General features: G+C 45.6%; 1 protein-coding gene across 1 annotated transcript in view; it reads left to right on the forward strand.

Moving 5' to 3' along the window:
* The window catches only part of MMUT (methylmalonyl-CoA mutase), a 155929-nt gene that overhangs the window by 113336 nt on the left and 26134 nt on the right, over positions 1-16459 (forward strand). The window contains exon 11 of the mRNA XM_040348429.1: positions 3369-3516. Coding sequence (XP_040204363.1) covers positions 3369-3516 — 148 coding nt within the window. The remainder of the gene's footprint in view (positions 1-3368; positions 3517-16459) is intronic.

A 16459-nucleotide genomic window follows, 5' to 3' on the forward strand; every position in this document is an offset into this window, starting at 1 on the left:
AATTTTTTCCCCTGCTGTAGCCAATTGGATCATGCTCCGCTGGGGTTTTCACCTTCCTCTGGATCAACTGTGGGTATAGAATTGGGTATATGGGATTGTATGTTGTTGTTGTTATTATTATTGTTATTGTTATATTTATTTTTGTTATGGTTGATGGACTTGTGTCTTTTTTCAACCTAACTATGTAACTATCCTTAGAGAAAATTGCATTGAGGATTAAAATCTGATTCAAACATGGCATCGGATTTTTTGTTTCTTTTTCTTTTAGATTGACAGTATGTGGGTTCCTTTCCCATTTCCATCTATACAGAGAAAAATATGATAGTCTCAATATTAAAAAGTCTCTCCTCCTTCAGATATTCCCAATGACAGTTTTATTATAGAATGCGCAGTGTGGATGTTGTCAGGTCCTGTATGTAAGCCGGCTCTCTTCCGCCTCGGGCCTCTGTGGCTGTGAGACCCAATGAGCGCTGCAATTGGCGGATCCACTTTTCCTTTCGTTTTTTTTTCTATTAAGTGTTTTACACAAAGTGCAGCTTGTCCACCATCTGCAGAGGTCATTACTTCTGATCTCAGAATAGAAATGTTCCCGATATGCATGAAAAGGCCGAGCTGTTATCAGGGGGGAAATAAAACTTGTGATGACATCCTCTTTTTATCATGTCGTGCTTTATTGTATAAACCTGTCAGCCATTTAAAACTGAAGTAAGAGGGTTCATTTAGATGGCGTATTTGGTATTTATTTTTTACACTTCTGAACGCAGATCTGTTACAGCCAATGTGTCCATTGTGGAATTTAGATCCATATTCCAGAGCAGCATTTATTGTGTCAGTGGAAGGAGTAGTGCCCCATTCCAGGTGCCAGTGGAAGGAGTGCCCCATTCCAGGTGTCGGTGGAAGAAACTGTGCCCCATTCCAGGTGTCGGTGGAAGAAACAGTGCCCCATTCCAGGTGTCGGTGGAAGGAGCAGTGCCCCATTCCAGGTGTCGGTGGAAGGAGCAGTGCCCCATTCCAGGTGTCGGTGGAAGGAGCAGTGCCCCATTCCAGGTGTCAGTGGAAGGAGTAGTGCCCCATTCCAGGTGTCGGTGGAAGGAGCAGTGCCCCATTCCAGGTGTCGGTGGAAGGAGCAGTGCCCCATTCCAGGTGTCGGTGGAAGGAGCAGTGCCCCATTCCAGGTGTCGGTGGAAGGAGCAGTGCCCCATTCCAGGTGTCGGTGGAAGGAGCCGTGCCCCATTCCAGGTGTCGGTGGAAGGAGCAGTGCCCCATTCCAGGTGTCGGTGGAAGGAGCAGTGCCCCATTCCAGGTGTCGGTGGAAGGACCAGTGCCCCATTCCAGGTGTCGGTGGAAGGAGCAGTGCCCCATTCCAGGTGTCGGTGGAAGGAGCAGTGCCCCATTCCAGGTGTCGGTGGAAGCAGCAGTGCCCCATTCCAGGTGTCGGTGGAAGCAGCAGTGCCCCATTCCAGGTGTCGGTGGAAGGAGCAGTGCCCCATTACAGGTGTCGGTGGAAGGAGCCGTGCCCCATTCCAGGTGTCGGTGGAAGGAGCAGTGCCCCATTCCAGGTGTCGGTGGAAGGAGCAGTGCCCCATTCCAGGTGTCGGTGGAAGGAGCAGTGCCCCATTCCAGGTGTCGGTGGAAGGACTAGTGCCCCATTCCAGGTGTCGGTGGAAGGAGCAGTGCCCCCATTCCAGGTGTCCGTGGAAGAAACAGTGCCCCATTCCAGGTGTCGGTGGAAGGAGCAGTGCCCCATTCCAGGTGTCGGTGGAAGCAGCAGTGCCCCATTCCAGGTGTCGGTGGAAGCAGCAGTGCCCCATTCCAGGTGTCGGTGGAAGCAGCAGTGCCCCATTCCAGGTGTCGGTGGATGGAGCAGTGCCCCATTCCAGGTGTCGGTGGAAGGAGCAGTGCCCCATTCCAGGTGTCGGTGGAAGGAGCAGTGCCCCATTCCAGGTGTCGGTGGAAGGAGCAGTGCCCCATTCCAGGTGCCGGTGGAAGGAGCAGTGCCCCATTCCAGGTGCCAGTAGAAGGAATAGTGCCCCATTCCAGGTGTCAGTGGAAGGAGCAGTGCCCCATTCCAGGTGTAGGTGGAAGGAGCAGTGCAGAAATGGGTGGGAGGACTCTGTGATCTGGGGTAGAGGGCTGATTGGGTCATTTTGAGGGGGACCTCTGATGTATGGGGGGGGACTTTGATCTGATGAGGGGATCTCTAAAGAATAGGGGGACTTTGATCTGATGAGGGGACCTCTGATGTATAGGGGAGACTTTGTTGTGATTGGAAGGACATCTGACCTGACTGGGTCTTCTGACCTGACTGGTACCGCTGATGTGAAGGGGGGCTTCTGTTATGAAGGTCATTTCATCAAGGCTTTTGTGTGCATTGTCCCAGGCTCATGTTTCCCCATTGATTAGTAACATTAACATTTTTTGGCCTGGGGTTTTTTTTTGTTTTTTTTTTAGATTCTGCATACTTTTTTAAGGTTGCAGAGATTTAAAAAAAAAAAAAGGTTGAGAAACACTGCTTTAGAGCAGTATTAAGGATGTAAAAATGAATGCACATGTATACAAGTAAACTCGTTCTAGTGGCTAGAATAAATGTTTCTTCAAGCCCTGGCAGAGCGAGGGATACGGTAAGTAAAACTGCTTTTATCAGTACACTAGACAAAAACAAGCATTTAACCATTGCAGCGCTAGGGCAGCCCCACTGTAATGCCTAGTACACACGATAGGATTTATCCACGGATACGGTCCTCCAGACTGTTTCCGCGGATAAATCCTCTGAGGATTTTGATCCGATGGAGTGTACACACCATCGGATCGAAATCCGCGCCGAATTCCCATCGCGATGACGTGTCGCGCCGTCGCCGCGATGATGACGCGGCGACGTGCGCGACGCTGTCATATAAGGAATTCCATGCATGCGTCGAATCATTACGACGCATGCGAGGGATGGGTTCGGACGGATCGATCCGGTGAGTCTGTACAGACCACCGGATCGATCCGCTGGAGCCGATTCCAGCGGATAGATTTCTTAGCATGCTAAGAAATTTTTATCCGCTGGAAATCGGTCGGCCCGAAATATATCCGCGGATAAATATCCGCTGGATCGTACACACCAGCGGATCTATCCGCTGAAACCGATCCGCGGATCAATTTCAGCGGATCGATCCTCTTGTGTGTACGGGGCCTTAGGATCATTTTGAACTTTCCCCACTGATCAGCTTCAACTAACCAGTGTATTGTTGCATCATGGGAGGAAACTCCTATAAACGTGTGGCGAGCATGCAGCCTCCATGCAGATATCGTCCTAATAATGGATTTCGAAATCTGGGTATTAATTTGTGTTTTTTGTTTTTTTTGTACTTATGTCTATTTAGGGTGCAGGGTTTTGTAGATCGAGAAGGACGGAGACCTCGTCTACTCGTGGCAAAAATGGGGCAGGATGGCCATGACAGGGGGGCAAAGGTTATTGCCACTGGGTTTGCTGACCTGGGATTCGACGTGGACATTGGACCCCTTTTCCAGGTAAGAGAGCGGCATTACTGAAATATTGTTTATATACTTTAGGAGCACTCCAGACAGCAGATCGCTGAACTGTTCACAATAGCTAATAGACGCTGCACCTTTGTGAACATTGGAAAGTCTACTAGATAATTTGGGGTGATTACAGAACAAGAATGCCAAGGTAATGTGGGACAGTCCAAACCTATGCTGCGTACACACGATCGGAAATTCCGACAAGAAAAACTTGGATTTTTTTCAGACGGAATGTTGGCTCAAACTTGTCTTGCATACACACGGTCACACAAAATTCCGACCGTCAAGAACGCGGTGACGTACAACACTACGGTGAGCCGAGAAAAATGAAGTTCTATGATTCCGATCATGCATGTTTTTTTTTTTTTTTTTTTTTTTCTTTTGCCATGTCGAAGAACCAGCTCTCAAATTTTTGCTGTCGGAAAAAGTTAGATGGAGCCTACACACAGTCGAAATTTCCGACCAAAAGCTCACATCGAACTTTTTTTGTCGGAGTGTGTACGCGGTATAAGTTTCTTCGCAATAACCAAATTAAACTTTTTTGGGGGATTTTAATGGTCCCTCTTTATGTAGACTTGATGGTGCTTAACTGGAATGGAAGTTCTGAAAAAATTGTTTTTTTTTGGGGCGGGGAGGAAGATTCTGGGGTTGTATTTTTTTATAGCAACAGAAGGTCTACTCCAGTCTCTGGGTTAGCATCTTATACCGATGACCAGATCTTATGCTGTATTCCAAGGGTCACTGAGCTTTCTAAACAAAGGGACAAATTTGGGGGCTGGACTGAGGCCAGCGGAAGTAGAAAATCTGTCGGTGGGAGTAAGAAAATTACATTGGACCTGTGGTCGGTAGCAGGAGGAATAGATCCCCATCACTGGTGTCAGTGGAAGGAATAGTGCCTTTTATCAGTGGGAGAAATTGTGCCCTGTTGGTGGTGGTAGTGGGAAGTATAGGGTACCATCGTTCGTCAGTGGAAGGAATAGTGCCTTTTATCAGTGGGAGAAATGGTGCCCCGTTGGTGGTGGTAGTGGGAAGTATAGGGTCCCATCGTTAGTGGTAGGAATAGTGCCCTAACAGCTGGATAAAGACAAGTAAGGGTCCACATTTGGCCCACAGGCCAGGGTTTGGAGACCACTGCTGTATTCAAACTTTATGGATTCTTCTCTTCACTTCCTGTTTATTGGATGAGTGTCACATAGAACAGGAAGTTAAAAAATGTGTTATCTGACATTTCACCTTACTACCAGAGGATAGTTGTTTGTTGGGATGAGAACCCGTAAAAAATCTCTTTATGAGGACACAGACTGAATACTAAAACTATGAAAATGTCTAACCCTTCTGTGCGCTAACACTGTTGATTCACTCTTGCCGAGCTTTAATGGGCAACTAAAGTGTTGTATTGGTATATCAACAGGGTTTAAAGGATCAGTGAACTTTTAAAACCAAATGCATTTATCTTTTCCGCCGATATCCATTTCTTCATCTGATCTCCCCATAGAGGAGAGCAGGGCTCTGACGGGTCCGTGTCTGCACAGTGATCGGAGACGGTCCTGTCATCCGCCTGCTCAGCATGGATCAATCCCCCGCTGAGCAAAGCGGAGTCTGTCTGGCGGACTGCCCGTGTGAAAGAGCCCTTCCTGTTAGGGACTATCAACCCTTTCTTTATGTACTGGTCACCATTGTTGCCAAGAAGTAATCGGAAATGCAACATTTTTAGAAATTGCATCAAAACAAGAGGTGAGGGTATGGCCCCTTTCACACGGGCTGTCCGATCAGGTTCTCATTTCAGTTTTTCAGGCGGACCTGATCGGAGCCTCCAGTCTCTTCTATTAAGTGCCAGATGTCAGCGGAATCGCGTGGCGGAGGCCTGACCGATCCCCTTTGAACAAGGAGAGAGATCGGCAGTAACTGCACAAAGGCAAAGCTTTGAACAAAAAGGGGGAAGAGTTCTCCCAAGAGGGCCAAGCAAAGGACAATGTGATTGATTTAATTGATTTATTAAATAGAAAAATACCACACTACAATTTAATGAATAAAAGAGACTGATTACACAGCCCACAGACACATTTAAAAAGACAGCGTTGTCATTGATTAAAATGGAGGAGTTCGCAGCTGCGCATCCATCACACATTCAATGACCACATACATACACTCACACTGACCAATAGTTAAGAAACGTGATGGTATATATAGAACTCCTTCATGAGTTGGACCGGAATAATAGCAAACACAGTTCTGGTAACTATTGAGGTTATTGGGTCAGGTGGCTCATTTGAATGTAGGTGGTGTGGAGCGAATTACTTGGTGCTTGGCTGTCCTGGGATCATGTATAGGGTAGTAGATGGTAGTCCACAGTGGGTAAATAATGGATCCCTCCCAGAAATGTATGAACGGATCCCACCTAGTACAAGCAGAGCGGGCGTTTGGTTGATGTTTGAGGAACAGACTTAAACACACAGTCACTCAATACAGTAGTGGTATGGATACATCCAGGGCTCAAGTCCTGCGAAGGGAACTGTGTTCCTGCTGTGAAAAAAGTGCAGGGACGCCGTTCCCTTTGCAGGACTAGAGCAGCCGAGCCGCCCGAGCCAATCCTTCACTAAGTGGCGATGCCCAGCTCGAGTCACTGTCAGAGGCAGGCGAACCTTGGTAATCCTTTGTTACAGGCCTCTTCCTGTATATGGATTCATCGGGTAGTGTGCGGGTACTCCGTCACTTCCTCGATGCCGCAATGTCTCCTGGGAGCTTTTGTCATTGTTCCCAGGAGACATTGCGGAGGTCTGCCACGCGTTATCTCGGGATTTAGAAAGAACTTGCTTAAAGGCAGACCTCTGCAAAGTCTCCAGGGAACAATGACAAAAGCTCCCAGGAGACATTGCGGCATCGAGGAAGTGACGGAATACCAGCACACTACCCGATGAATCCATATACAGGAAGCGGGCAGTAACATAAAGGATTACTAAGGTACAGTGGATCGAAAAAAAACATGCGGTTTAGTAATTATGCATATGAGCGTATCATTTTTTTTTTTTTGGTGGGGGAGTGGATCTTTGGTGGGAGTTCCCACACTTTTTTCCCCAGGACTTGACCCCTGGATACATCTCCATCAGATGCAGACAGGGGAGGCAACATGGGAAAGAAAACATCATTGACATGAGATACTCTCATCAGACCGTTTGTCCACCACTTCCATGTGCCTCTACCCATTAATCCAGGTTTGAGCCGTGCTCGGTGTGTACCGGAGTCCAGATACCTGGAGGATTTCCTGCCATGTATGAGAGCCGTTCACACAGACTGGCGGTTTCGACCGGAGTACAGGAAGCCGCCGTTCAGCCACCAACACCATGCAGCAAACGAACGATCCCCCGTTCGATGTACCAACGTATCCATGCCACTATTCTATTGAGTGACTGGGTGTTTAAGTCCGTTCCTCAAACATCAACCAAACACCTGCTCTGCTTGTACTAGGTAGGATCTGTTCATACATTTCTGGGTGGGATCCATTATTTACCCGCTGTGGACTACCATCTACTACCCTATACATGATCCCAGGACAGCTATGCACCAAGTAATTGGCTCCACACCACCTACATTCAAATGAGCCACCTGACCCAATAACCTCAATAGTTACCAGAACTGTGTTTGCTATTATTCCGGTCCAACTCAGGCAGGCGTTCTATATACCACCAAGTTTATGTAGTTAAAGCGGAGTTCCACCCAAAAATGGAACTTCCGCTTTTTGGAACCCTCCCCCCATGTGTCACATTTGGAACCTTTCAGGGGGAGGGGGGTGCAAATACCTGTCTAAGACAGGTATTTGTACCCACTTCCGGGCATAGACTTCCCGCCCCCCAGGACACACTGTTCCCAGGAGAGAGTGGAACCATGCATGCGCAGTAGGGAATGGGACAGTGAAGCCGCAACGCTTCACTTCCTGATTCCCTCACTGTGGATAGCGGCGGCAGCATCCGAGGGACGAGCGATTGCGCGGCCTCGGCTGCCGACATTGCGGGTGCACTGGTCAGGTAAGTGTCCATTTTTTAAAAGTCAGCAGCTGCACTATTGGTAGCTGTTGGCTTTTAAAAAAACAATTTGGGTGCACCTCCGCCTTAAAGTGGTCAGTGTATGTCATTGAATGTGTGATGGATGCGCAGCTGTGAACTCCCCCGTTTTAATCAATGACAACGTTGTCTATTTAAATTTGGCTGTGTAATCAGTCTCTCTTATTCATTAAATTGTAGTGTGGTATTTTTCTATTTAATAAATCAATTAAATCAATCACATTGTCCTTTGCTTGGCCCTCTTGGGAGAACTCTCTTCCCCCTTTTTGTTGTATGTCGCTAGGACTGCAGCTTTTGGTTACTAACCTAGATGAAAGATTGACCAATTTTTGTAAATTTATAGCTTAATCTATTAGTAAGTAATGGTTGATCTGGGCATCCAATTATTTTTTTCAAAGCTTCACACTGGATTTCTGCACAAACCTGGAAGAAATCCACAAAGCACACGTAGATTCCAGTAAGAATACACGTGACTTTTGCATTCAGACAACCTCTGCTTATCATGGAGATCAGCTTGAGGTTGACAAGGGTTTTAACTCTTCTCTACACTATCCAAAAGTGTTAAAAAAAAAAAAGTTGTGACCTGCACTTCAACCACTTGCTGGTGGACAGATGAACCGATAAAAGCTACACAGAAACATTTTAGAAGCTCAGTCCTGCTACGCAAATCATTAGTGATAGAAAGCATATAGTAGCAATTAGTCTTGCATTATTGCACAATGCTCCATTCAAGTGTGATTAATCGCTACATTTTGCTTCTTGGGGCAGTGTTACTGTTCGCCCACATTAATGGGAGCATGTTGTAATGGGGAGATGTATTTTAACACACAATTCCCTGTAGGATTACATAAAAAAACAGACATTCAGGAAGCATCAGGATCGCTATACCACGCCTAGGGAATCGTTTGTTTAGCGATCATTTGCTATCAATCCATCACTAGTTATTTTAGTAGTAGGATTGCGCTACCAAAAATCCTCTGCGTAGGTTCTAGCCTGTATAGGTGACTGTCAGCAAGTGGTTAAATCCCTTAATAGTAAGAGATTTGAATAGCCTGAAAAGCTTTAGCTTTAATTGGCTAATTAAACTGTATGTAAACCCTAACAATGAGCTTCTCATTTATTCCCCTTGATTTGTTAAAGCCCATCTCCAAGAAAAATCCTTCCTTGCAGTGGGGCTGCCCATATACTGCAAAGTTTAAATGCTCATTTAGGTCTAGGGTACTTGACAAAGTACAGTACTTGCCTCCTGATCTTCCCACTGCTGATATGGTTCCGGCTAACGTGAAAGTTCCTGCGCAGGCGCAATCTGATCTGCCAATATGGTTCCGGCTAACGAGAAAGTTCCTTTAAGGACTGCGCAGGCGCAAACTTGCCGACAGAAATCTCCGAACCTCGGCCGGCATCCAGGGCGACGTGGATTTTGAGGAAAGTGGCCGGTCGGCCTCACGTCCTCGCTTTGCTCGGACGGCTCGCTCAGCTCGCTCGGCCTCCTGGCTCTTTTTTTAACATCCTCCAATCCACAGGGATGTTAAAGAATGAGCCTGGATGCCGGGCGAGGTTCTTGTCCCGTTCTAGTCCCGTTCTTGCCTGATATAGAATTCTTACTGCTCCACAGTCCTGGGTCTTCAAGATGCACCAAATCTTTTCAAATGCTGAAAGGTGTGGACTGCAGGCTAGTCAGTTAAAGAGGAAGTAAACCTCTGTGAGTGTCCGGAGTTGCATGATGTAACTCCTGCACATGCATGCGGGAGCCACCAGTCATGGCACGAGCCCCTTAGAAACGTGGTTGTAAACCCTTACAACACACTTTATGCTACAGGTAGGCCTATATTAAGGCTTACCTGTAGCTACCCAGGATATCTCCTAAACCTGCACGGTTTAGGAGATATCCCCCTGTGTCTGCATGTGCCAAAGTCATCGGCACATGCGCACTGAAGTAATGGCACGTCGCACCGTTGCTTCAGTTAGACGTGCCGTTACCGATGGCTCCCACGCATATGCGCAGGAGTGACATCATCACGGCTCTAGCCAATCACAACTCTGGAGCCCGCAATACCTGGAAGTCACTCCGGGAGAGATGTCGCCTCTGGAGGGGGAGAATGAGGACCGCTGTGGGGGCTTCGATCTCGGGTAAGTAATTCATAATGAGCTTGTATGCTATGCTAGCTCATTATGCTATGCATACTAGCTTATTATGCCTTTATCTTGCAGGGTGTTTTTTTTTTTTCAGGAGGGTTTACAACCACTTTTAGTGAGCATGCGCCAATGATGTTGGTGCAAGGGTATATAAGGTAAATATCTCCTAAACCATGTAGGTTTAGGAGATATTTCTAGTACCTGCAGGTAAGCCTTATTATAGAACGGTGTGGGGGTCCCCCCAAAATCCATATCGGACCCTTATCCGAGCACGCAGCCCGGTCGGTCGAGGCAAGGGGGTGGGGACGAGCGAGCGCCCCCCAGATCCCAGCTCCCCCACTCTAGGTGAATGAGTATAGGGTACATTGTACCCCTACCCATTCACCTGGAGAAAAAAAATGTAAAAAAAAAACGCACTACACAGGTTTTAAAAGTAATTTATTAGGCAGCTTCGGGGGTCTTCTTCCGACTTCTCCCGCAAACCCCGACAACCAACGGCCTGGGTTGTCGGGAAGAGGCCCTTGTCCCCATCAACATAAGGACACGATGCTGTGGGGTGGGTGGGCCGCAGGGCGCCCCCCTGCCCCAAAGCACCTACCCCCCAGGTTTCGGGCATGCGGCCTGGTAAGGTTCAGGAAGGGGGGGGGGGGTGGCGCTCGCTCGTCCCCACCCCCTTTCATGACCGACCGGGCTGTGTGCTCGGATACGGGTCTGGTATGGATTTTGGGGGGACCCCCACCCCGTTTTTTTCGGTGTACAGGGTTCCCTTGAAATCCATAGCAGACCTAAGGGCCTGGTATGCTCTTGGAGGGGGAACCCATGCGGTTTTTTTATTTAAAATTTGGCATGGAGTTCCCCCTCAAGATTCATACCAAACACAGCTGACACAGTGCACTGCGATTACCTGCAGATAGCTGCGCCAGATCGCACCTAGACACATTCAATTCTATTTTTTCTATTCGCACCAAACCGCAGGTAACGAAACTGCAGCTAAACGCAGTGTGTGAAGGGTGTCATAAGAAAGCATTGTGTGCTTCTAGCTGGGGTAGTATCCGCAGCTAAAAGCACCATTCTATCCGTCCGTGTGAAAGGGGCCTAACAGTGCAGAGGTAACCTGTTGGTGCAGGGGATTGGCTAAGTAAAAATTTTTTTTTTTTTTGGCTCCTTCAGACATAAATGAACATTTAACTGTTCAGAGGCAGCCCCACTGCAGGGGAGAATGTTCGTTTTTTCCCCAAGAGTTCAGATTTTAAGTGCATGAAAACACTAAAAATCTATTTAAAAAAATTGTTCTCTCCTTCCTCCTCCTCCCTATCCTGCCTAACCTGTATAAAAAAAAATAATGTGCTTGCCTAATTTTTATCTGCTCTGGTCCCGTCACATGATCCTGCAACTCTGTGTAAGGCAGAACTCGACAACGCCTGTAACTTCTAAGAACCACAATGTCACCCTTATGCTCCCATGCTGTTGTCAGCGCTTCCTCCTCTCCCCTGCAGCAGCCACTCACTGGCACAGGGGATCCGGAGCTGCACCTGACTGGAGCAATTTAAAGATGGGTAATTACACAGATATTTTTGTACAGGATAGGAAGGAGGAGGGAACATTTTAAAGTGTAGTTTTTAGTTAGGCTTTTCTTTCACTTTAAAAATACAATTGAAAGTGTTTTTTTTTTTTTTTTTAATCTGGTGCAAAAAAATTCCTGCTGGTTCTGCCAGAAATCCAAAAAGGATCAAATTGCTGTTATCAGTTACATAATTCCCAGCTATCTCAGTGGAATATACGGTGAGTGAGCATTGTTGGCCTAAGACAGAATTGTTTTACTGGCAGGTTCACCACGTGAACATAAAGAAAAGCCTGAAAAAACGAATGTAGCCACCACATTTATCTGGCAAGCTGCAGTATATTACATTTTTTGTTCTAGGGTTTACATACTTTTATCTTCTTGTTTAGCCCAATTCTGGCATCTGAATAGACAAGAGGTGCAACCTTCAAGCCTGTTCTGTCCATTTCACAACATACATTGCTCATTTTCCCTTCCCAGCTGTCAGTGCATTAGCAGGATGATCAGACGGGAAGGTTGACACGAAGGCCACTAGCTCTGCCGTCTGCAGCTCCCCGAGGTGTTATACACACATTTGTACTTGGCTACGATGTGATGAGAACCTCTTTACAGGTTATAACAGCAACCTGTGAATGTGGATGAACATGGCCTGTCAATTTGTTTAAAAAGCGGCCAAACTAATAATTGTGGTTGATTCTTATTTATAATGCATGATGCAGATTCTTTATACAGACACAGAAGTATAAGACCTCTGGGAGCTTCACAGCCTCTGCCCAAATCAAGACAGAGTTTCCGCCAATGGACTCCATACGTATCAGAGGGTTGGTAGAGCATAATGGGATTTTGTTCTAGGTGCTCCTCAATAGCCACTCCACAGTTTACAAATGCGGTGTCAGATCACTGCCCTTTTCACCAACTTGTGACAAATGACTGGTCAACCTCACACTGCGCTGTCACTCATACGCAGCAATGTCACTCCCAGCCTCACCCTGCTCAAAGATTTTTCAGTTTGCGGGACCACAATCTAAGTGCCAACAGACTGACAGCGATTGTCACTGGGTTAAGTTAAAGTGGAGCTCCACCCAAAAGGGGAAGTCAAGGCCTCCTACCCCCATCCTTTTCCCCAAATGGCACTTTTTTGGGGTTGGGGAGGAGGTACCTGGTTTTGACAGGTACCCGCTCTTTCCCTTGGCGATCCAAGTGAAAGTTCTCCTCTCCTCCTTTCTCCCTGCAGTATCTGTGACAGATCACTGGTCCCAGAAGATTGTGGGACCATTCACAATTCGCGGCTCGCACATGCACAGTGGGCACCCGGCTGTGAAGTCGCAAGTTGTCACAGTCAGGTGCCCACAGTTGAGAAGTTCCCAGGGATAGAAGACCAAGCAAAGGGACCAAACAAAGGGTGAGCACGTCGCCGACTCTTGTTTTGTCCTGTGTATTTTTTTTCCCAAAAATTGTGTGTAAAAGACAACTGCGCAAATACTGTGTGACATAAAATATTGCAACGATCGCTATATATATATATATATATATATATATATATATATATATATATATATATATATATATATATATATATATATATATATATATATATATATATATATATATATATATATATATATATATAAAAAGTTTGGGGTTCTAAGTAATTCTCTAGCAAACAATACTGGACCACTGCTGCATTAGGTCTCCTTGTGTTACAAACTGTCGTGGCTGTATTCTGAACAACATGCCCTTTCACACAGCTGTGAGAGGCCCAGTACGCGTTACCATTATACAAGTACACACCTTTATATCGCCTCATTAACTGACACTGTACCCAAACAAAATTGACGTCCACCCCACAATTAGAGCTTTCTTTTGGTGGTATTTGATCACCTCTGCGGTTTTTATGCGATATTGCGAGGGACAGATCGGACAAGTTTGACACTTTTTTGGGACCAGTGACATTTATACAACGATCAGTGCTATAAACATTTACTGATTACTGTATAAATGTCACTGGCCCGTAAGGGGTTATCACTAGAGAGTGATTAAGGGGTTAAATGTGTTCCCTGAGAGGTGTTTCTAACTGTGGTGGGAGGAGACTGACTTGGAGTACAGAGAGATCGCTGTTTCTAATCCTTAGGAACAGATGATCACTCTGTACTTCCCTGTCAGAACTGGGATCTGTTTGTGTTACAATGACAGATCCCGTTCTGGCTCTCTGTGAAACAATTTCCGGTGGCTGGCGGACATCGCGGCCACTGGCCACGCGCATCAGTTCCCCCGCCGTGCTGTTGGCGCGTGTGCCTGCTATAGTTGTTAAAGGGACCGACTTACAGCTACGGCGAATTGCGGGAACGAGCTGACCTGCCGCAGTAGATGGCCGGCAAGCAGTTAAAGTGATTGTTACCCCAACACTTCATATTCCTGATAAGTGCCTGCTGTACTTGTATGAGAAAGTATTATGTTCTCTTTGTATTGCTTCCTTTATCTGAAATCCCTGGTGTCCCTGCCGTTCTCTCTGCTTTCCTATTAAAAACTGACCACACTAAGCAGGAGAACACACTGTGGTCAGTTCTCTAGCTATGCTGGGTACTCAGCCTGCTCTCCTGCAATGATCAGACCTTTCCCCACATGCCCCTGCTGCACAGCCATTCACTGGGAAGCTTCATCTGCTGCTGCTTTTCCTCCCCCCAGCTCTTTTGCAGCTGAGAACAGAGGAATGTGATCACTTATAAAAAAAAGGTATTTATAAAAATGTTTTGCCTTTCATTTCTGTTTTAAACTGAATGGGTTGTTGGTGATCGTTTACAATTACTTTTAATTCCAGCAGCACATGGGAAGTCGCACATAATGCTGCCACATGTAGCTTTGCTACCACAGTCTTTTACTGATGACAAGCTGTTCTGCGATTGAGTTTTTAAGGCAAAGAGAAAAGGGAACAAAAAAGGGAAGCGCTCCCCTAGTGTAAAAACATCTTCTTCTTTTTTTTATAAAGGACAAAACAAAAAGTAATCCATTTCCCTGATGTACACATGCCTGTTACTATGGGCTGGTTGTCTGTGTTCCTGCAATCCATCCAGGATTGAGATGGATGATCCATGTTCCTGCTTTGCAGGAGCATAGGACCCATGCCTTCCGTAGTGACAGAACGGCGATCTGCCTTGTTTACGATCTACCATTCTGCCTGTGTACCAAATGATTGGCGGGTGCAGATCCGCTCCCGCTGTTTATAATCGCATCACTAGCAGGTCATTGGCAGCGCACTTGCGTGCCCCGGAAGTTCTGGATCACGAATATATATATATATATATATATATATATGTAATCCAGCGCTACGTGGGAGCCCTGTAGCAGTTAAACTGCTGTAGGATGGTCAGCAAGTGGTTAATTGGCCCCTGTCCAAATTGACACTAATATGTGTATGTATGACTGAGAGTTAGGGACCTTAAATTGTAAGCTTCTTAAAGGCAGGGACTGATGTGACTGTACAATATACTGTATATTCAAAGCACTGCATTAATTGCTGGCGCTATATTAGAACCTGTATTCATAAAAAAATATTTTAGCCTATAGTTCTACTTTAACCACTAGGGGCCCACGCTATAGTCGAATGACTGCTATAGCGCGGACCCCAATTGCCGGGAGGACGTCAATAGACATCCTCCCCTTTGCGCGTGCCCCGTGCGCCCCCTGCGCTGTGATCATCGAGTCACTGAGACTCGGGTGATCACGGATCCGAGTAAGGGGCCGGTCCCGGCCCCTTACCACGTGATCAGCTATCAGCCAATGACAGCTGATCATGTGATCAAAACAAAGCTCTGTAATAAGCTGACAGCGTGAGGAGAATATAAAACGGTTTTGTATTTTTATTTTATTTTTTATTTGGTCTTTTTTATATTTTCTAACAAAAATTCAAAACCTTAGAGGTGATCAAATACTACCAAAAGAAAGCTCTATTTGTGGGGAAAAAAGGGGTCCCCCTGTCAGAACAGAACAGCTCAGCAGGGGGAGAGATCACTGAACTAATCTCGGATGGTTAGTACAGTGTCTCAGACCGATATGGGAAAGCTCATCGATTGTATTTAATTGTTGCCTGAAGTTACTCTTTTTATATATAATGATGCAATTACTATTTATTATTTATCATAACTGCAGCAAACAAAACAAAAGATGTGCGCTTTAAAAATTAGTTTCCATTCTTCCTTTGTGTCACCCGTATAATTAATCACATATTCATAGATGTATTCGTGTCCCCAACTGCTCTCTGAGTCATCAATTTTTTTAATAGTTTCCCAGACACAAATACAATTGAACGACCAGAGGCGTGGAATCGCACCTTTTGCTTTATACAAGAAAATAAACAATAGTAGAAATTGTGAGACCTGATGGGGGGGTACAGGGGATACAGTTTTGCAGGTATCTTGTGTATCTTGTGTCATTTATTTCAGCAATACATTTTTTTTAATTGGGAGCTATTTATGCCTTTTATTGATTATTACTCATAATACACAATTGCACTCTGATCTATAATGATTTTGATTTTTACTTGGTATCAATTATGGTATTTTCCCAATTTTTTTTATTATATTTTATGACTCCTCATGATTTTACTCCATGAATATAAAATTAATATCATATCAAGTCGATGACATATATTCTAGGTACATAGTTATATTACAATTTGTAATACTGTGTATCATTTCTATATTGTATATTGGATCACTTTAAAATATGTTTTTTTTTATTTTTTACGTTATTTTATGTCATCTTATTTCTTAGCCCTAGTGAGTAGAGTTTTGAACCCCAAAACGCATTGGCTTTCTCTTCTGATCTCTTGTTATGTGCAGTAAAGACTTACTGGACTCACATTAGATCTGTGGCCATCTCATCCTTTTTACACTTTTAAGACTACTCTGAGAACCCCCAGTTGACAGAGAGCTATTTTAACATTTTGATTTCAAGTCCCATCTTTGGTGGAAGTGTGTGAGTGGAGTTCCAGGAGGTTAACCACTTGAAAACCGGGCCTATTTTGGCACTTCTCTCCTTTGCTAGAAAATTAATCAGAACCCCCAAACATTATATAATTTTTTCAGCAGACACCCTAGGGCAGGGATATGCAATTAGCGGACCTCCAGCTGTTTCAAAACTACAAGTCCCATCATGCCTCTGCCTCTGGGTGACATGC

The sequence above is a fragment of the Rana temporaria genome, chromosome 4 (genome assembly GCF_905171775.1).
Source record: "Rana temporaria chromosome 4, aRanTem1.1, whole genome shotgun sequence".
Taxonomy (NCBI): Eukaryota; Metazoa; Chordata; class Amphibia; order Anura; family Ranidae; genus Rana; species Rana temporaria.